Consider the following 21870-nt stretch of genomic DNA (forward strand, 5'->3'; position numbering starts at 1 on the left):
ACATCTCATGGAGCAGTTTTTTTTTAAATTGCGCCTATGTTTTTTAATATGCATCAATGTCGCCCTTGCTGAAAACGGCCGTGCTTGAAGTACTTTTTTCAAAAAGTTGATGATTAAATTTTTTTTTTTTTTAAATCCATAACAGTCAAGGCACTGAAGAGATAAATGCAGTTATCTCATGAACAGCAAGTACTTTGTTGACAGAGCCCAATGACGCTATTGGTGGCTCAATGAAACACGGAACAGTCAAGACAAACACGTCACATCACAGATCCATCGTCCAATGTCAACGAGGCTCTCCCCCAGTGCCAGCTAGAGTGACTTTGAATTTCAACTTCCACGTCGCGCTATGCTATAGCTATGCTATTGCTATGCTATTGCTATGTTTTTGTTATGCTATTGCTATGCTATCCCACACTAAAAGCAATCTGCAGGCAAATTAGCAAAAGAGTTACGACCACGCAGTCATCACTTCCTGGTTCTTCCTCCTTCCTGATTGTCAGCAGATATGAAAATCCGAAAGTGTGCTCCGCTATTTTCATTTGGCCCTCGGCCTCCGCGCACGTGTGGCGTTTATCTGCGCGGCGCGAAGCGTCCATCGCCTAACTCCTCATTATCGCGGTGGCGCCGGTCAGAGCGTATCCGAACTCTTGGGAAGTGGGGGTGGAATGGTGGCGGGGGGGTGGGTGGGCGACAGATTTACTCTGCCGTAATCTCATCGCAGGGCGATAAACTTAATTAAACTTGGCCGCTGCTGCCATAAAAACAGGCCGGTGCATTGTGCCTGCTGTTTATTATGATTGTTGTTATCATTAATATTATTCGTTCTGCTGCTCATCATCAGCTCCACTGTTAAACGAGCCAAGGACAAACTTCCTTTTTTTTTTTTTTTTAACTGACTATTGGCCCACAATGCTGTAACCCAGCAGAGAGGAGAGGATACCATCTTGTCGCATAGCGTTGCATTTCCTAGTATAGTGTGGCATATTCTGCAGTACCACTTTATCAGTGAAGCATGGTGATGGTAGCGCCGTGGCCCGGTGGGCATTTGTGGCAGTTAATTCGTTTTTATTGATGATGCGAGTGCTGACAAAAGCAGCAAGATAAATTCTGAAGTACTTCCTGTTTCGGATTTTCTGCAACTGTATCGCTTCAGAACTCTTCACAGCGCGGATGGACAATGATCCGAGGCATGTTGCACAAGCGACCAGAGTTTTTCAAATTCAAAGAAGCGGAATATGACGCAAATGGCCACGTCAAGCAGCTGACCTGAATCCAAATGAGCACGCATTTCATTGGGACAAAAAGTGATGGGAAAATGCCCCACGCAACACCAAACAGGAAGTGAAGAGAGCCGCAGGTGAGGCCAGTCTCACCGGGGATGAAATCGAGTGTCCGGTGTTGTAGCTGATAGGTCGCACGCTTCAGGTTGTATACGACCGCAAAGGCTTTGCGACCAAGTATCCAAAAGTGGAAAGTTTTATTTTTCTTTGTCCCATTTCGATTTCCTTCGATACCAGATGTGCCCATGACGTCAATCACCAAGGCAGTGTGATTCGATCCCGTGGCATAAATTTATTCCCAATACAGATGGATTTAAAACTCTGCCACAAAAGCAAAATAATAAAAAGAAAAAATAACACCCTGGGTTCTGCTGTTGGCCAATGTCTGGTGAGGCATCCTGGATCTTAAAGCAAGTTATTTTCAACTAAAAAGGAAAAAAAAATCCAGAGGTTGATGTGGCTGCGTTGGCGTACACTCCAATATATTTTAAAAAGGACGTTTACCATGATGAACAAATGGGATTTTTCAGTTTTTGGACTATGATGTGTTTTTTTTTTTGGCAAGAATACAATTAATAACTCATTCAGATATGCAAATGCGAGTCCTAGCTCTAATATCTATGTACCGTAGCTGCCTGTCAACAACAGTGAATGATTTAAAAATTAAAAATAAACCTTATCCTGTCATTATTTTCCGTTCTAACTTTGTCACTTGACGGAGAGGGCAGACAGTGGGACGCCAGTCGAAAACATCATCGTGCTTGCACATCGAACGGCGCTAGCTGGTGGAAGTTGAGCAGTGGCAAGTATTTTTTTTCCCGATGGTTCTTGGTGTAAAAAGTCTGACAAGCACTTCAGGAGATTATCCCAAGAGGATGAGGACGAGGATGAGGCAAAGAAGTCGTAGCATCGTTCTTTCAGTTTGGCATTCAAAAGGGGGAAAAGCTTGGATGCTAAAAGTGAGTCACATTATGGATGATCCGAGACTGGAACGATACGATCCAGCCGGCCGACCAACAATCTTCCTTTGATAATTGCAGCGTATGTCTAGTTTTAATAATTGAAATATGTGCCAATGCATATCGCTCGTGCGCCATGAATAAGACATGAAAGAAGGCGCTTCGCTCTTTCCAGAGTGTCACACGCTTCCAACGCAATCGAGACTCTCTCTTCGGTTTTGCAGGCGGACTGCGGCTGTTTTTTGTCATCGCAGAGACTTGCTGTTGCCTCGCGTGCCTCTAGATGACGCTGTTTCCTCATATTTGCATGGGAATCTCTGCCCCCGCTTTTTTTCAATCAGGATTTCAATCTGGCCAAATTTCAATCTGTCGCCTTTGTATAAACGTGAATTCATTTTTAAAGTCGCATGAGAAAATTAATAATTGTTGCGCACACACACACGCGTATATACATACATATATGTGTATATATATATATATATATATATATATATATATATATATATATATACATACACTGTATATATACAGTGTAGTCAATTGCACTAGTGGCTTAAAAATAACACATAATGGCAAAGCAATTCTGCTGGACTTTGGCAGTGTCAGTGTGTCAAATGACCCTTATTAAGCATGCGATAACCCCCACTCAAGTCATAAAAGAAGAAAAATTGTGAACATAACGAGCAGTTACCCATGTGTAACGTGGCGTGACAACTAAAAAGCGGCATCTTATGCTGCCTCAGAAAGCAGGAAATTGTCAGGTCTGCTCCGTTCCACGTTGCGTGTTGGTGGCATCATACAGAAAAGTGACATCGGAAAATGCTGGTTGGAAGGGAGTGGAAAAAGGGGATTCTGATACTACCACCAAAGGTGGAACATTGCCAGGTTAACTTGGTCTTCTATTCAGGGCACGACTACTTGACCATGTTTGGGAATTTGAAAGATAATGTTGCATCTCACTGGGCCTTCCGGCAGATCGAGGGCATTTTACATGTGACCGGCGTACCTAAAAATTTCTTGCCAGAATGTAGGCTCAATCTGAGAACAGCTCATCGCAGGTCTAAGTTGTGGCGCAATTTCAGTGGATTTGAGTGAGGTGAAGGCAGGCAGATTCTGAGATCCCCGGACGTGTGTGGATGATTCAGAAATATGACAGCACTCCCCCTAAATCAGTGCAGAAATCAATTCGCTCATTGGCAAGTGGGTATTTTCTCGCAATGCCTGTGAAGTGTATTTTGAGCTCGTCGATCTCCTGCATCTGCATGCCATGTAGTCCGCCTCTCTCTGCGCTGAATAATAATAATAATAATAATAAAAATAATAATAATAATAATACCACCGTGTTACTTTTGGAAATTTGAAGGGAATGAGGGGAGCTGCTTCAATTGGATAGCAAAGAAATTGTGCGTCGCTGACAGGAAAGCGATTGAGTGAGTCCTCCTCCTCTTCTTCCCCGTCGGAATTTCCACAAGCAAAAATTCAGCGTCGTGCCAAGAACGTTCTGTATCACGACCAAGACATTTTTTTTCCACCGTGTTACTTTTGGTTATGCTGACCTTGACCCAGTCACACACTTTTTTTTTTTTTTTTTTGACGCTGCACAAAACAAGCTAAGTCGATAAGATTCCTGGGTGGCCGCACACATTGTGCTATTGTTCATTCACTCACCAGACATTTACTCACATATTTGTACTTTTGTAGAATGGAACCGCTGAACTGGACACGACCTTGATGCCGATGTGGGCGGCCACTGTTGACATGAACGCCGACAAGCTCCGCACACTTGTGAGTCGTTTGAGTTGACTAAGAACTGAAACAAAAAAATGAAATCAACACCACAAAACAGGGCAAAATGTCAAACACAACGCAGTCATTTTTTTCTCGACACTATTTGTAAGCAGTGATTCCTTGATTAGAGTCATTGAGTCGATACAGTGACTCACTTGAGTCTGACTTTCTGGTGATTCCACGAACTTGAATTATTGAACCACTGGGAGCGAATCGTCTGCCGGGATGGTGTTTCCTGTGATACCTCGAATGAGTACAACCAAATGATAAATTATAAATAAAATGTATTATTATTATTATTATTATTATCATCTGAGCAGCTGGCGTGTCACTGAACTCAATTCAGTCATCCAATTCAAGCAAACCGTCCGTGGCGGTTCCGGTGAATCCGCTAAATCGGATCAGTAAATCCAAACAAAATGCTGGCTGTGTCAAAAGGAAGCGGAGGCTTTTCGTTTTGGACATCACAAATTGTTTATATTTTTTTTTTTGCAAGCTTGTTGGCAACCATCCATTTCAAGCTCGCTTTTGCCACTTGGATTTTCGACCGTTTTCAGACGACCACCATTTTGTTGACATTTCCAACCTTTCCGCGTGCTTTGGATCACTTCAGCGAAATGTACGGCAAGGGTTAAGATGCACTTGAACGCATCGCCGTCTTGTCTTTGAAAAAGCGAACGTTGTACCCAGATAAAGAGTTCCACGCATTGTGCGATGAGGACGTCTTCAGATGTACGCACACTCTGTACTTCAGCAGAAGTACGGTTTCAACTCCCCTGCTTATGTAAAAGTAACAAAGTGCACTCTGAAATGTACTTAAGTTCTAAAGTAAAATGAATGTTTACTGTCATGTGAATACAATTCCCATTTACTCTTGTTACACCACAACACAAAACTTTCTCCACGCAAGCTAGTTTAGCTCTTATTAATTAGTTCTCACAGTGAGAATGAGGAAAATAAAGCAATGCCTTCACCACACGCCATTCTTGGAGCGAACAACCGTAAAATACCGAAACAAGTCCAAAGGATCATTTGTAGTGTCTTTGTGGTCAAAGCTTCCTGGTTAACACTCGTCCCTGTCACTGCTGTCGCTGTTTGTTTTTTTGTTTGTTTTTTTTCCGCATGCTCAGGCAAAGACTAGGCCTGCCTCTAGTTTCTCTTTTTTTATGTTGCACTTTCATTGGCTGATGTTGAAACAAAAGTAACGAGCCTATTTTGACAAATGGCCGACAGGTGCGTCTTTCGGTGGGAACCCGCGCAAACCTTTCTGGAAAAAAAAAAATCATTACATCAAGCACAGATGGAAAAAAAGGGGGTTCCTTTCAAACAAGTTAAAGGACAGACGTGTTTCAAATGAGTCCACTTTCCCTCGCGGATCGCCATTTCAAATTTTCAATTCAAAAAGTTCATTTATCCTTTTGCCCGCCTGTGCCGCGTCATACCTGCAGCCCATCCGCAAGCGATGCTAAAGGTTCCTCAAACACTCATCGAGGTGTGTGACATCTTTGCTATGAAAGCAGTTGTCATAGCAACCATCCAAATGTTTACCCCCCCTTTTGCCAGTTGTAAGCTCCAAATGAATTTAAAGAGTACGGCGTTCCGCAGGGCTCATTCTGTGGGCCGTTTAGGTGAACAATTCCTTACCCTTTTTGACAGAACTTTTTTTTTTTTTTTTTAACTCTGGCATTTGTGTCAGAGGCAGGATGTGTGCGAAATGAAAAGCCAAAATCGAGGTGTGCGAAAATTCATTTCTCATGTCACTTTTCTTTCCACTTCCTGTGAAAACCAGAAATTTTAGCTTTCTGACACTTCTCGAGGGATGTACACACCACAGTTAACCGATACGATACGGTTAAGTGGTGATATCAACATCTCATCATGTGTTTACCGTTAAAAGCCATGGAAATCAAATATGACTTTTATGGGCAATAAGACACCAGTCAAAACATCTTACATAAGATCCAGGAGGCATCCAAAAGGGGGTGTCCTCAGCGTTTTACTGTTTGCAGAGCATCGCAGCCACGTGAACATGATAGCAGATTACACTTTATGATTTGATGAGACTTGATGAGAGAATTGCTTCATTTCACGTTCAAATTGAAATGCCACGGGGCAGCCTGTAAATCTTCACCGTGACTGTTTGGAAACGCTCTGGACTTGAGCATTTTTCATGTGCTTTTAAAACCAAATCTTTATCTTCTTATCTCACTTTCACATTGTGCAGGAGAGAATGCATATCAGCGCCGGCGAAGATTTGATGACCGTCCACACACAACGCTTGGAATTCGGTCAGAAACTGACATTCTTTTAAACAAATACAAATTAACAAATAAATGTTAAAATGACGAGCATGTCTCGATGAGAAGCAGATGGATTGATTCCCAAAAAATGGTAACGTAATTCTCCAGGTCGAAATTAATTAAAATAAACTCATTAAGTTGAAGTAATTTCACAAAAATTCACTCAATGTTTCACATTTGAGAAATGTGGTACTTGGAAAAGACACCAAAACGTCGCATTCCCAAGGCAGAATGAGAAAGAAGTCGACTTTTTTTTTCAGTTACCAAACGTTCTGACGATGACAAACTGCTTCAACACAAAAATTATCAAAACCTTTCACCGCCAAAAATGGTGTTCAAATGCAACCCACAGCCCTTCATTTTTTTATATGCCTTAAAAAATTAAAAGTTATAAGGACTTTATTCCATTATATTGCTTTCATTCACGCAGACGCACACAAAATTACATTCGAAATCCGAATGTAATTCATACAGTGGAGACGTTGTTTGCACAATGTGAGACTTTTTATTTCAGGTTCGAATTGCTTTTCAGTCCTATGCAACAACGTGGCACTCTTCCAACGAGTGGTATCATCTCACTGCTTTGTGCGGGTGTGCCCACAGCCGTTATCATATGATCTAATAACCAACCGTGATAAAAGATGCACGCTGTTTATGTGGATTGGACGCTGTCATTGCAGTGATGACCTTGAAGTCGATCAGCCACGGGAGCGTTGCACTCCGTGTGATTGGATAGAATTTTCCATCTGGGATGCAAAAAAAATTGGACGGGTTCCTCGAAATAAAATCCACAAATATTTTTTATTGCTAATAAAGTGATTCTCAAAATGCGCCAAGCTAATATATGCACTCTAATGGCGTCACAAGTGTGTGCAGGCAAACGAGAACCTTCTCAAAAAGGGCAAATGGTGGACATGTGCAAAGTCTTCACCCCCCCAAAAAAAGAGTGACACAACATGAAATCATACTTTATTGAATCAGATTTCAATCTGTGAAACGACATTTTATCAAGACAATGAAAGTATCTTCGAAGAAAACAAACAAATGAAATTATCTGGAGATTGAGAGGCCCCTGGATGACACCGTAAAATTTCTGTTCAAAGGCACATCAGATATGAAAAGCAATGAAGCTGTTATCAATCATGTGTAACACACGGGCGCACGCGTGTGTGTGTGTGTGTGTGTGTGTGTGTGTGTATGAGAGAGAGCGAGAGAGAGAGAGAGAGAGAGAGAGAGATAATAGGGCTGCGACCAAGTGATTTAGAATCGTAGTTTGCCGGCCAAAATTCACATTTTGCGCCTCATTAAAATACACTGACTAGCCAAACTGAAAATCACATATTAACGCTTTCTCCAACAGCAGCGACTGTCCCAAGAAGCTTCACCGGGCTGCATGCTCACACATTCACGTCCCCACAACACGCTTACGTTACCCTACGTGCGGTAAACGTAGGCAGTCGGAGCAAGCTTGGTGCTACTTTGGCTACAACCAACTAAGCTAGCAACGAGCCGAAATACTGGAATGAAGAGCTTGGGGGAGCAAGTGCGTTTTTCATAGACGTCTGGCTGGAACCACGTTAAAGTGGAGTGTACCCAACTTTGAACAACAAAATAGCTGGCGATTAAAAAAAAAAAACTGGAGACAAAATGATACTCTGAAATAATGCTACACATGTAGCGAAACGGGATTTTTTTTTTCTTCTCAGTATAACCACAATGTGTGTTTGTAATGACTACTCATGTCTTTTAGATCGAGCTTTTCTACGCATGACGAGACGCAAAACACATATTTTCTTTGAAAATAATAAGATTTATCTTAATAATGGGGATGAAGTTAATTGTGTTTCAGAAACAACACTAACAAAAAAAAAACCCAAATAACATATGTTTTGATTGTCAAGAAAACACAAAATTTAGTCTGGATTGGGTTTTTATAAAGACGCTATGTTCACTTCGGATACCTCTGGTCAGAACTGAGGACCCGCAGTACCAAAAAAATCCTTTCACCGTGGCAAGCAAATAAAGTCCACTTTTTTAAAAAATTGTCTTTTATTCACACGCATTTTTGTCTTAAATAACAAAGATGTCAATTCTACATTTAAAATTCAGAGATATGAATAAATTTTCATCCATACAGAAAATACAAACAGTCCTAAAGTGAGTGTAGATCGCGGTCGGAAGTCTCCAGAGACAAATATTCACCAGGTCCAGTGTAAGACAGTTCATAGCAGCCCAAAAATATTTTCGTTGATTACAGAGCGGAGGAGACGCTCCAGTCAGAGGAATCATTCACGTCAAGAGATCACTGTACAGATTTGTAGACCATTTTCAGGCGGTGCTTTTAAAGATGAGTCCCTTGGATGACTTTGGGGTCGTCGTTCGTAAAGGCGGCCGGGTTGTTGTCCAGCTCCAGGCCTTTCGTGCGCGCCGTCTCGTCCTTCTGGCAGCAGCTGCAGCACTTGCAGATGCAGCAGCAGTAGCGGCCGCAGAAGCCCAGGCAGGACGTCACCACGTTGTCCCAGGGCGCGAGCGAGCGCAGGGGCCGCGGCAGGAAATTCCAGGTGCGCAAGAAGCGGGGCAGGGCGCGGGGGCAGCGCGACTGCAGGATGTTGACCACGATGACGAAGATCGCCAGGACGACGACGGGCACACCGACGCCCACCAGGATCTGCCAGCCGGCCAGCGACAGGCCGAATATGGTGAGGGGCAAGACCAGGAAGCACAAAATGAGGTAGAGGGCGGCGAACCAGCGGTACTGCGCCGTGCGGTTGCCCAACCCCCGGGCTAGTCTGATGGGCACCCGCGTAAACGGGATTGGATACCACAACATGATGCCCATGATGTTGAAGAAGAAATGGCAGAGTGCAATCTAACGAGAAACGCACAAGATGAGATCTCCAAATTAGTGAACACAACAAAAGACACTCCGGGGTCGTCTTCTTCTTCTTTTGTCGTACCTGTAGCGAGTTAGCCAGCGTTTCTCCCGGGCTAGCCATCGCCGCAAGAATGGCCGTGGTGGTGGTTCCGATATTGGAGCCCAGAGTTAGAGGGTAGGCCCGCTCAAGACTGATGACACCGATGCCTAATGAGAGACGCCAGTTTTGAAATAACGCTTCCCTTTATTTTCATTTTTTCGTGTAATAAGCTTGCTAGCAAGAAGGATGAATTCCTAACGTGGGGGTTTTTAACGATGTGGCTTTCGCTGAGTTTTAATGTTTCTTTAGCTCGTCGGCTACTCCAGGAAAGAACAGTTAAATGCGAGAGGGTGTGGAGAGAGAAAGCCAAAATACGGATTTTCAGGATTGGGTTGCTATTATCGATCTGACGCACCCCTCTACGGCGTAGGGTGTCAAACTCATTTTGGAGTTACGTCTTCCCTCGGAGGGCCGTGATGACAGCGAAACCACAAAATTATTGCTTGTACACAACAAATTAATAGATTATTAGTTTTGAAATCAGTCAGTTATAATAGTTTGGTCAATTATTGTTCAAATGAGTGTAAACTGGGTTACAAAATTGTTGCGAAACCTCAACGTTACTTTTTTTTTTTTTTACACATGACAATTTCAAATTTCGGTACATATTTTAGCAAGTTGACACACACGATTTGTTTCCGCGGGCCACATAAAATGACCTGGCGGGCCGGATCTGGCCCCGGGCCTTGAGTTTGACACCCGTGCCCTACGACATCCGGTAACTTGGTTTACTCATCAAGTAAAAATGACGGAATGCAAAGAATTGGACTGATTTCTGATAAGAACCGCGAGGGAGGCTGTGCTCACTGCGAGGTCCCCGTGCCGCCATTGGAGTGAAACGACGCGCTTCGACTTACCGACAAGAGGCGTTATTGCCGATGTGAAGACGGAGCTGCTCTGAACGATGAAAGTCATCCCGGCTCCCACCATGATGGCGATGTAACCGGTGACCCAACTGAATGGGAACGGGAAGTCTGCCGAGATCACACGAAGATACAACACAACCCACGTTTATCGGTAGAGATGACAAATAGACATGAAGACACAAACAGGAAGTTGGGTTGACGTCATGGTTTGTCCCTGAGCTTTTTTTTTTTTTTTTTTTTTTTTATAATCACACAGTTCAGGACGAAAAGGGCCCGAAGGTGAGCTGTCAAGCGTCAGGAGTGACTGTGCCTGCTTTGCTCATCAAGCATCACCACCAAAGTCGATGTGCTGACTATCAAACAGGAGTGTTCGCATCAAATCCATATGTACATCCAGCACTGGAAGAAAGGGAGAGAACACTGCAAAATGATCATTTTCTCTGACGTTTGTCCCACATTTTGGGCACGATGAGTCACACTTTTTCTTCATAGGTTGGATGGTCCTGCGACTTACACTGAGGCGCAACTTGTATTTATTCAAATTAGAAATGGGATGGCACCCAAAATCCCATGTTGACTTTCGCTTTGGCGGTTGACCAATAATTTTGGTGCATTACTGCTGTTCAACCACCAAATGTCGTAGTCATGGCAACTAATCCGTCATGCCAGTTCAGCAGTTCGCTTCCACAACGACAAGGATTTTCTGTTTATGGGCACAAAAGGCGCAATAACCGACCAGGATTGAACCTTTGGCCACAATGTGACACGAGATTCTAGTTAAAGTAAGCTATTTTAAACGATAAAAAAACTCACGTTTCCGTAGTTAAACACAGAAATTTCATCCAACTGGAACTCATTTGCTGACGTCTCCATGTGCCGCGTTCGGAACTTTACTCTGATGCCCCATTCTGCGGGTGTGTGTTTTTGGAGGGCAGCGCGTGCTAACCTCTCATTAATTTGTGAACGCTGACCATCTTATAAAGCCATCAGGTGCTCGTAGTTGAACTGTTTCCATCTGTACTGCCTCCTTCACTGGGCTCTGGCACTCCTGTCTTTGGGGGACTCTGACTAACCGAACAACACAATTGTAACTACAATTAGGGGACAGGGATTTTGGGTGCGAGTCCAAGGTCTCCTGCTCTTGGTCTAGTTTTTTTTGTCAAATTCATTCACCACAAAAATGTGACTTGCTGTATACTTCCGGGTGACTTTATATGTTGTTTTCTTCTTCATGGTGTATATATATATTTTTTTGACTCATGCAAAAAATACGGTATGCACCGTTTTATTTTTTGATGACTATCACCACAAATCCTGAATTCCAAATCCAATTATTGTCACTTTAAAGCATTGAGTTGCAGAGAAACAAACAAAAAAAGGCCCTTTTTCCAGAGCTGGATGTTTTTAAAAATCAACAAAAGAGTCCCGCAAGTTAAAAAAAAAAAAAAATGACATTTGTTCATTTGTCTTTCACCTGTGTTGAGCACCTTCTTGATGACGAGGGCCACCTGGCCCTTCAGCATGGAGTTGAGCAGCTTGACGATGAGAATGAGGCAGCTGCAGAGAACGAAGAGCGACAGAGCCAGCAGAATGAGGCCCACCGCGAGGTCGGGCAAGTTGGCGTTGACGAAGATATGGGAGCCTGTGGGCACAGTTGGCAAAAGTACTTAGACTCGATACCAGCGGTCCCCAACGTTTTTTTCGCCCCACGGACCGGTTGAATGTCACACAATATATTCAGGGAGCGGCCTTCACGACAACGTAATATGATCACGACCTGCATGAAAACGGTGGTATTTTCGAAACAGAATCATAAACACGAGTTATGACACGAGGACCGTCCAATGTGGCCGCAACACTCTCTGGTCGCGATAGGTAACGTTTAAACCTGCCTTCAAAATAAGCAACAAAGTGCATGAAAAATACGACTCACCATGGCCACGTTTTCGCCACGTATGCAGAGTGGCCTCGGTGCGTGGGAATCTCCCGTTGAGACAAATCCGTATTTTAAGTACGATTCCTGTCTATTAAATGTAGCCTTCTTTTTCTTGAAAGTCGTAGGCTCCTCTTCTGTCTCCCGGCTGAAACTTTCCAAAGACGTTTGCTTTTTTTTACTCATTTTGCTAGCCGCTGGGCTTCACTTTAGCCGCAACGTGGCCGAGAAGCGCCGCCTTGACCTGCGTCAAGCGTGACATACTGTAGACGGATGTAACAGAGAATCCGGTATTTTTTTCAAAATAAAACTTCCTGATGACCAAATGAATAAAACGGAAGTAACGTAAGTTATTTATTCTTTCTGTGCGTCCCGGTACCAAATGACCCACGGACCGGTCCGCGGCCCGGCGGTTGGGGACGTTCAGAGCCGGTTATCGTTGGCATGACTTTTATGCTGTCAAAAACGACGCGCACCCACCATTTTGCTTACATTGTGAACCGACTGGCCAAAAAAAATGCTGAATGAACTCATGATTACAAATGAAAAAATTACACAGGGAACTTTTGAACGCCCCAGGATTGTGTTTTTTGGCCTGGCATAAGATGCAACACCACAAATCATTCCAGGAGATGACGGGAAACAGTTTGCTGATTAAATAATCGAGTGGATGGATAATATCTTGATGGATCCATTTCTCATTCCTCCGTGTTGCTGTTGTCGCTCTTATTCGGTTAAATTTACCTCTCACTATTTTAGATCTTCTTTATGTCGTCGGGTGCCGCTATCTGATTGGTGGCCAATCACTGACTTGGAATTCCAGACGAGGTTGTGCTGAGTGAGTGAATAGCCCCATTGAGCAGGTAGAAAGTATTTTGCGGGGTCAGCAACCAAAGGCGGTCCTTGTTCAAGTGGGTCTCCGAGGAGTTGGGGGAAGGTCATTGTCTCATATTACGTTTCGGCGCTTGACTGCAGGTATTCACCGCAAAGCGGGGGTAGGCGAGGCTTACATTTCTCTTGGTAGTCCGTCCAAGTGATGTTCTTCTCAAGCCACGTTTGGTTGCCTTCCTCCCAGCAGACGCCACCGGCGGGGCAGCTGTTCACCGTCTCGTTCCAGAAAGTCTTCAATTTCCCCAACAGAGGAGCAAATTATTTTCAGCATCCGCGGTACACCACATTCCTCTTTTGGGAGATAACAAGCCACCGAAATGTTTCTGCAATTGCATGGCGCTACCTTGACTTACGAGAATCGCCACCATACCGCGAATAGATATAAAGATGATGAGTCCGTTTTGATGATTTCATCCTTATGTTGTAATTCTATGTCACTATGAGCTAAGGTGAGGCCAGGAATCCACAGATTTTCCCATTAAAAAAAAAAAAACAAAAAAAAAAACCCTTGAAGGCTAGCATAACAAGTGTTGCTATGCTAGAGTTTATGAACCCCCCAGCCCCAAATACTAGCCTCTGATTGGTTTACCATTCTTCATTTGCATAGCATACTAGGTGAGGGGGGGTGGTATTGACGAGTATTTTTTCTTATCTGTGGTAACAATCTAACGGGTAATAATATTGTCATGATTAGCTTAGCGCACTGCTTAGCAATATAATTGTCAAGCTAGCCTATGCCAAAACCTGAAATTTCGGAAATATGGGGCTTTACCCTACCGGGTCTCATAGTTATCATGACAAGCACAGCTCGATCAAATAATTTCCCCCCCACCCGATACGATCGGCCATTCAGCATGTATTCTTACCGTGTTGACCTTCTTCTTGCACCAAATTTTGACCAAACTCATGTTTCGGGCGTCCGGGTTCCCAGTGGCGATTGCGGTGATGACTGATTTATCCAGCTGAGAAAGAGAAAGCAGCATTGGTATATAGATGAATATTGGTTTGTTTGATCAATATTCCATCAACTATTCTTTGTGAATGTAACACTCATTGGCAGTTTTTCACGCTTTGTTTTTCTCTGAAGGAAATCAATTTCTGGCACACAACCCCAAACGCAAGAAATTTTTTTTCCAGTTCGGATAAGGACGTCATTCGCTTTTCCGCCTTCTGTGAGCACCCTGGCAACATTTGTTGCCAATCATTTTTGAAACGGTCTGAAGTGTCACACGAAACAATGGCCTGTCAATCAAAACTGAGCCGTGTTGGTAATTCATCCTGCACTTGGGTGTTCAAAAGGCTTCATTGTGGAATGTTCGTTAAAAGCCGTTGCTTTCAAGAAGAACCACGATAATAGTTTGGTGTCAAAAGGTATAATTAAATATAATGAAAGCCAAATTCCTTCCACTAATGTTTTATTTTTAATTTGCAAGCATGTCAAAAAGACTCCCTTTGATTTCGCTACCTGGATGATGGAGTCTGTGAGCGGCTCGGTGATGATCTTGAGCAGGTCAGGCGCGTCCTCGCCCGACTGGATGTGGAAAGACTCAATAATGAGGTGGGTGAGCTTTTCCAGGACCCCGGTGGCCACCTCCAGCGGCAGCAGCACCAACACGGAGAGCCAGTTGAAGAAGTCGTGCACGGTGGCGCCAGCAAAGGCCCTGCGTGGCGGACGGTTGGAGATGCGACCTGACGTTTGCCAACATGTGCACCAAACACCCAAAACGTCGGCGTGGGGTCATCTTGTTTACCTGCGGAACTCGTTGCGGTTGCCCGCTTGCATCATGGCCACGATGGTGTTGGTGACCGACGTTCCGATGTTAGCGCCCATGATGATGGGCACGGCCGACCTGACCTCCAGCACTGCGGGAAAACAAATAACAACATTCATCCATCCATCCATTTTCTGATCCGCTTTATCCTCACAAGGGTCGCGGGATATGTCGGAGCCTATCTCAGCTGTTTTCGGGCAACAGGCGGGGAACACCCGGAACCGGTCGCCAGCCAATCGCAGAGTACACAGAGAATAGAGCAACCATTGATACTCACAATCACACCTCAGGACAATTTAGGGTGTTCAATCAGCCTGCCATGCATGTTTTTGGAATGTGGGAGGAAACCGGAGTACCCGGAAAAAACCCACGCAGGCACAGGAAGAACATGCAAACTCCACACCGGAAGGCCGGAGCCGGGATCGAACCCACGACCTCTGCACTGTGAGGTTGACGGGCTAACCACTCGCCCACCGAGTCGAGTACATTTTTCGGAAGTCAATTTGGAGTCTTCGATGGCCCTATCGCACAGGATTGATAAACCTCACACATTTTTAGTCTTTGACAAGGCATCTGTGCCCAAAAAGGACCATGAACTCCACTCAGATGGACTCCAACTGTTGACTGCCACCGACTAATACATTTTTCGACGGGTAGGCTTGTAAGCGGTTTTGCAGTGGTCTCAGAATCGCTATTATGTATCGACTGAGAATTATAAAGAATGTTTGGCGAACAATTCTTACATGAAGAGGACACCATGCTGACCACGATGGATGATGAGGTGCTGGAGCTTTGCACCAACACTGTGACCAACACCCCGATCACCAGACCGGCCACCGGGTTCGACAGGATCACGTTCTCCTTGAAGATGTCGCCGGCAGCTTTGCCTGCGCGCAAAACATCAAAGATGACTCCGCCGCCTCAGCCGCGTAGCCAGAAAAGTCTCCCAAGTCGTCGGAAGAGGAAGGAACTTCTCTCTCACCTCCGACCAGCTGGAAGGCGGAGCTTAGCACATCCAGCGAGCAGATGAACAAGTAGAGAAGTCCGAGCAGCAACGCCAGCTTCACGATGGCCGTCACCACTCGCATGATCTTCCCCTTGGTGTCCAAATCTGGAAGGACAGCACCATGCTTACAATTGAAGGTGCGCAAAAACGCTTACCTGGCTGACAGTTTGGGCTTTTGCTTCATCCTTCACCGCAGCTGTCAATACATCCTGACGTGTCTGAAGAACAGTCGAAACCTATTGCTTGAAACACGTAGCTTGAGCGGCGGCAAATGTTTTGCAATTTTGTGTCCCTCATCCATCTCGTAAATCTGGTTCAAATTTATCAGCAATTGGACAGTTTCATCTTGGAACGACACGTCAAAATGACAAAATAACAAAAAATGACAGTTTCAAACCAGAATGGCAGACTGACTTTGTGATCAGTATTGGATCCAGAGACTTTTTTTTTTAATAGATCTAGCCAAATTTCATCATGCTGAAATCAAACCGGATTTCAAAATTGCGATGTGATTTGCATTTTTACGGTTCAAATGCGGTAGCAAATGGACACAATATCCAGGACAAGTTTTGAAGGAAGCCAAAATTACAACTTCAAAACTAATTGACAAGTTTCTTTGTCATTTTCCGTCACAAGGTTCTTGAGAATTTTGTTTCATTTGACAAAACTAGATTTGAGTTTTACTGCTTTGAATTTGCTGGTGAAAATGTTTGGATTTTGAGTGGTTCTAGACTTGACCTCTGTGGTGCACCACAGGAATTTGAAATGGCTGCTTCAAATCAAAGACTTTCTGTGCATTTAAAAACATGACTTCATGAGACTTTTTTGTGGGTCTACTCATGGCTGACCTTCCTCCCAAATGTCATGTGGTTTAGGGAAACTGGAGGGCTAGACTTCTTAAAAAAAAAAAAAAAAAAAAAAATTCAGACCAACATACTACAATCGCAACATAAGCAGACCAAGGACCCTCCTCAGTCCAAACGATCTCACCTGACCACTTGACACCCATGTCCTTAAGCTCCGGCAGGTCCCACGGATCCTCTTCAGCCACGTCGTCCTTCACCAGGTCCACGGTGGAGTAGGACGCCAGCATGGCTCCGTCCTTCCTGTTCTTTTCGTTATCTTCTTCTGAAGAGATATGAAGAGCGGTAACATTATGCAGAGGAAATTCGCAGACTCACTTGTGTCGAGTGGCGTGCGACGTACCAAGGCTACGTGGGGACTCAGTCCTCACTTGCGGTCTGGGCCCCATGATTGGATCTAGACAAGGAAACCGCATTGTCGTCAGTTGTATGTAACAGAATGTCCGGAACATCCGACGCACTTTTTTATCATCCTGTTGTGTCGTATCGAAACTGGAAAGGAGGCACATGGCTGCCTTCGTGGAAGGGAATGTTGAATACTCCGGAAACGTGCTTTTGCTGTCCCGTTGCGTTGAAAGCAACGGTCACTGTCTCGTATGTCCACCTGGCTATTTCCTGATACACCTCGGACTGGAGACCAGCCACACACATGAGATAACCTCACATTCGCACCTTTGGAACGAGTTCGAACACTTTGCGTTTCCTTACCGCAAAATGGATGCATTCCATTCCTACTGGCAGAAAATCTGTTCCAAACTTGCAAATTGTCTTCATTTTTAACAGCATTCTTTTTTTTTTAATAAATCCTCTTCTCATATCATAAAATGACAAATATTAAGTTGGCGCCAATTTCAGTGATTTCTGATTCAAAATTCAACGGTGGGAAAAAAATGATCTGAACTTGCAAATGTTCTTCGCCCCAGAAAAAAAAAAAAAAAAAACTAACTAAACACAACATAAATCAGGCTTGGTTGTCAATAGATTCAAGCCATGTACTTCAAAACTGAAAGGCAGACTTGCTAACCACTTCTGCAAAAAATATATAGATATAGCTGAGAAAATAAAACAATCTCTCTCACTATTTCTTTCTGTTGACTGCAGCCAGAATCATATGCAACATGCATTATTATACAGTAACACAGTCTCAACAGCGCCCATCAAGACGTCTCCGATCGCTTTGAAGAGTGTTTTTCAATCTCCTAGTTTTGATCTGAGTTTCAGACTGTCGCACACGCCTCGGAGGAAATTGGAATGCTGACGAAACCGCATCCCAAGTTTTTTTTCTGTTCAGCATTGTGGCACACCGCCACGATTCGGAACCGCAAAGTATAAAGACCACTCCAACTGGTTTTCTTGGCAACTTAAAACTAGATGAGAGCGTTTTCCAACTGTCGGGCAGTCCCCCGCCAGGTCCAGGGAGCCTCCTCACCTGCTCGAGCGTGTCTTGATGAATGAACGCCTAAATGAAGTTTATTCCTGGGCCGCTGGGCTGTGCTGCGTCTTCTTTCTTTTTCTCGGCAGACCCGAAGGAGGTCGCGCCACCTGGTGCCGAGCTCCGAAAGCCGAAGGGGGAGGCCGCACCTGGGACACCTGTTGCTACGGGGAGGGCGGCCCGGCCTGCTGCTCTTATAGATCCGCCGTGGGCGCGCGTGCGCACGCGCGCGCACACACCGGGTGCAAAGTTCGGCCACACACACACACACACACACACACACACACACACACACACACACACACACACACACACACACACACACACACACGTCTAAACCTCAGCATGATTGTCATCGTATGGAACCAAGAGGCACGGTTTTGAATTCGACTGACACGTTGAAAACAGCCGAAAAGATGTTGTCAGTGGTCTTCAAGTGCCGCACTGTTAAATGGACGCCCCCTTGTGGATGCTGGTGCAGTACGCCCCTGTTCGATTGTCCAGGACAGTGGCAAGTCAGGAGTAACAAAAGTAGACAATTTTTGCTGTAAACATCTCTCCTCTTTCTCTCTCTCTTTCTCTCTCTCTCTCTCACACTGACTGCAATCAAGTCAGACGAGTGTATCCACTGGCAAAGCTGAAGTGAGGAGGGCCGTGAGGGCACCCCCGCCCCCAAAAAATGTATGGCCAGGTGCCAGGCCAGATAATTGACTTTTGAGTATTTTCCGATTTTCCCGGGAACCCCCCCCCCATCCCAATTCTCCATAGGGGCCATAAAATGAATGTTTTTTGGCATTTTTTGAAAATTTTTGTGGGGGAAGGGGGGGGGGGGGGGGGTTGATTAATCAAAGAGCCACTCAAAGTGCCGCCCACTTTGAGTGGCCCATCACTGGTCTAAATACTCCCACAGGTTCAGCCACTCTCTCGGCTTCTCAGAGAGCAGGATTATTCGTTCATTCTTCTTCTTCTTTTTCTTATTATTATTACTGTTTGTAATCGTAGTAGTTCTTCGTAGAGGATAAAGAAGATATGCCTGAGTGTATTTTGATATTATCAGTCTTTGTGGCTTACACAACGCCACCTAGAGTAGATGCTAATTGATAGCCCATGTGCCAATGAGCTTTGCATGGTATGTTAGCATTAAGCTAGCGGATACTAAGTAGTTGTATAATTGTCTTTGTGTGTTCAGTTAAACAGTAAACCGAACAGCTTGATGGCTTTTTTTGCAAGTCAAACCAGAACAATTATACGCTAAAAGCAAACAGTTTGCCAGGAAGCAAACAATGCTGGCTTTTTAGTGCCACCCCAAGCTGCAGTTTGCTTATAAAACGAAATATAAAACAACGGCAATTACACGTTGTGTATTTAACCAAACCGCGATTTGGTCTGGTTACTAATCAACTGGGATAGAATCCAGCACACCTGCGTCCGTAATGAGTAATAATAAGTTCAAGCGGGTTCGAAAATGAACAGGCGTGTCTTCAACCAAGCCACATGAACTTTATCTTATAAAGTCTGCTAGCTTAATGCTGTCACACAACACAAAAACACCACAGAGGAGCTACTGAAATTCGCATCAATGTTCTTGTCATGATAAACCGTGAAGGAATTAAAATTTGAACACAAGCGGGAGGAACAGGTGCAGAAAGAGCTTACAACAACGCTCACAGGCATATATTCTTTATCTTCAGCGTAAAATGAGACAATTTAACTGTGGCTTCCTGAGTCACTGAGTTGGGACCGTCTGTTTGATTTCCTAAACTTGTTCAAACATAAATTTCTGGAGGAAAATCGACAGTGAAGGCCTACTTTTGCAGAAATAGTCGATAAGAACAAAGAAGCAGGAAACCGTAGATGCATTCCCCTTTGGGACACGCACACACACAGGACATGTACACACTAACTCACACATCCACGGCCTCGCACGTTTATTATTCATTCGTGGTGCATTTACGGGGCCCAGCAACCACTTTGCCTGTTGTTGCATTGTGGGCATAAATGGCGTGAATATGATAAACGGGCTGTCACTTAGATGGCGCTTTTCCACCTGGGGTACTCAAAGCGCTTTACACTTTTTACCTCATTCATTTACTGATGACGCGGCGTCAGAAGCAACAACTGGGGAGGTGGAGGGGCGGCGGTCAGTATCTTGCTCAAGGACACTTTCCGGCAACGGCCGGGGATTGAACCACCAACCTCCGGGTTGGGAAACCACCACTCTGCCACTGAGCCGTGCCACATAGGAGTTAATGTTTCACATGAAAGTTGAAAAAAAATGTGATGGCTAATCATTAACCTATAACAAAAATGTTATTAAAAAAAAAAAAATAGGGTTCAACCGGTTGATTGAATGATGACGTGTTTTACAGTGTAGTGGGGGCAGTTTGGATCTAGGAAAATGTGGGGATGTGCCAACGCTCTCGCCAGAGCGACCTTCAGACCCGTCAAGTCCTGCTGTAACCTGTGGGAGGAAAGTCTCTACATTACGTCATCCAGGAATTAGACTACTGGGCAGTGGAAACTCAGATCAGCGCCGCCAACCTGGATAAATATGATCAAGACATATTCCACCCAATTAAAAAAAGAAGGGTCTCTCTCTCCCTCTCTCTCCAACTTAATTTGTTCCATGACAATGCTTCTAACCAGCAGCATCAATCATAGCGACACCTTCAAATATGTTGAGAGCCCTCGTTAGCGCTGTCATACTGACCGACCAGCCAATGGCCCGTACAGTGTGTATACACACACACGCACACACACACACACACACACACACACACACACACACAATATGCCTGAGGACACTGCACAAATAGATGAAACGCAGCTCATTGAACTGCAATCGAATCATGTTTCCAGATATGTCACCACTTCCCTCTTTTTCTGGCGCCTTTCGCCCGGCTGCGTTTGAGCAACGCCATCATTTATCTGGAGCCGACGCAGCCAATAAAAGTGTGGGAGCTCGCGTGGATTTTAATATCTATTCATCACGGCGGATGCTGATAGCCTCTGTGGGGGAAAAAAAAACATCAGTGGTGTTTTTTTTTTTTTTTTTAATAGATACTGTACTTAATGAAACCTTGACCCTAGCCTGCAAAGTGTCTCATGGGGAGGATGAGGAGGGGTTGGATTGGCGATGGGGGTGGGGGTGGGGCAGCCAACACTTTTCAACTGTTATTTATTGACTAACCCATTAAACGGCAGGTTTTCCCGAGTGCAGGCTAACCTTTGACTTTTGGAACGCTGCCTCCATAAAGGGCCTTAATCTCTCTCACTCTCTCTCTTACACACAAACACAGACACACACACACACACACGTGCGCACACACGTGCACAATGCTGTCACCACTCCCTGTGCAATAATCAGCACTCATCTCATATGTTTTAATGAGTGATGTTGATGGGCTTAGGTTTGCCTCGCTGGCACAGTCCCAATGGGGGTCAAACCTGCGGCCCCCATGAAAGCATCGAAGTCAGTTGATAGGTCCCCACCACCACCACAGATTCCCCACAATTAGGTGAGAGGTCATGATGTTGAGAGAGCCTGTGTGACACTGATGATGATTAAAAAAAAAACGTTTTGTAATTATGGAGAACTGAAGCGGGTCCTCCAAGGGTTGGACAAGAGTCTGCTGCCATCTATTGGTTGAAAGGTTACAACACACTTCCGGTGCGTAGATAGAGTCGACAGCGTTCACATGCATTCCATTTCTCTCGAGCATTTTATTTGATTTCATTGCGTCTAACAGTTAATGTACTTATGAACACACTCTCTTGCTTGTTATAGTCAGGCTAATGAATG

At 44.5% G+C, this 21870-nt stretch overlaps 1 protein-coding gene across 2 annotated transcripts; it reads right to left on the minus strand.

The window, feature by feature from the left end:
• Window positions 1-8352: 8352 nt before the first annotated feature.
• On the minus strand, window positions 8353-18253 carry LOC109520843 (sodium-dependent phosphate transport protein 2B-like). Of its 2 annotated transcripts, none has more exons than XM_019878367.1 (13): window positions 18066-18253; window positions 16980-17033; window positions 16764-16898; window positions 15750-15878; window positions 15511-15654; window positions 14747-14858; window positions 14461-14656; window positions 13862-13957; window positions 13115-13226; window positions 11646-11813; window positions 10163-10279; window positions 9288-9412; window positions 8353-9199 (listed from the first exon to the last, which is right to left on the minus strand). In XM_019878367.1, exons 2-13 carry the CDS (start codon window positions 17023-17025, stop codon window positions 8672-8674), a joined length of 1908 nt encoding a protein of 635 aa, XP_019733926.1. In that variant the 5' UTR covers window positions 17026-17033; window positions 18066-18253; the 3' UTR covers window positions 8353-8671. The 2 variants fall into 2 exon arrangements, with proteins under 2 accessions (XP_019733926.1, XP_019733925.1); XM_019878366.1 differs by having other exon boundaries at window positions 16764-16901.
• Window positions 18254-21870: the final 3617 nt, after the last annotated feature.

This window comes from Hippocampus comes, unplaced genomic scaffold (assembly GCF_001891065.2).
Source record: "Hippocampus comes isolate QL1 unplaced genomic scaffold, H_comes_QL1_v1.1 scaffold562, whole genome shotgun sequence".
NCBI lineage: Eukaryota > Metazoa > Chordata > Actinopteri > Syngnathiformes > Syngnathidae > Hippocampus > Hippocampus comes.

Coding starts and splice junctions, on each gene's coding strand:
- LOC109520843 (XM_019878366.1), bottom strand. CDS start 17,025: ATGGGGCCCAGACCGCAAGTGAGGACTGAGTCCCCACGTAGCCTTG. Junction 16,902..16,979: donor TGAGTCCCCACGTAGCCTTG/GTACGTCGCACG, acceptor ATATCTCTTCAG/AAGAAGATAACGAAAAGAAC. Junction 11,814..13,114: donor GACGGACTACCAAGAGAAAT/GTAAGCCTCGCC, acceptor CTGTGCCCACAG/GCTCCCATATCTTCGTCAAC.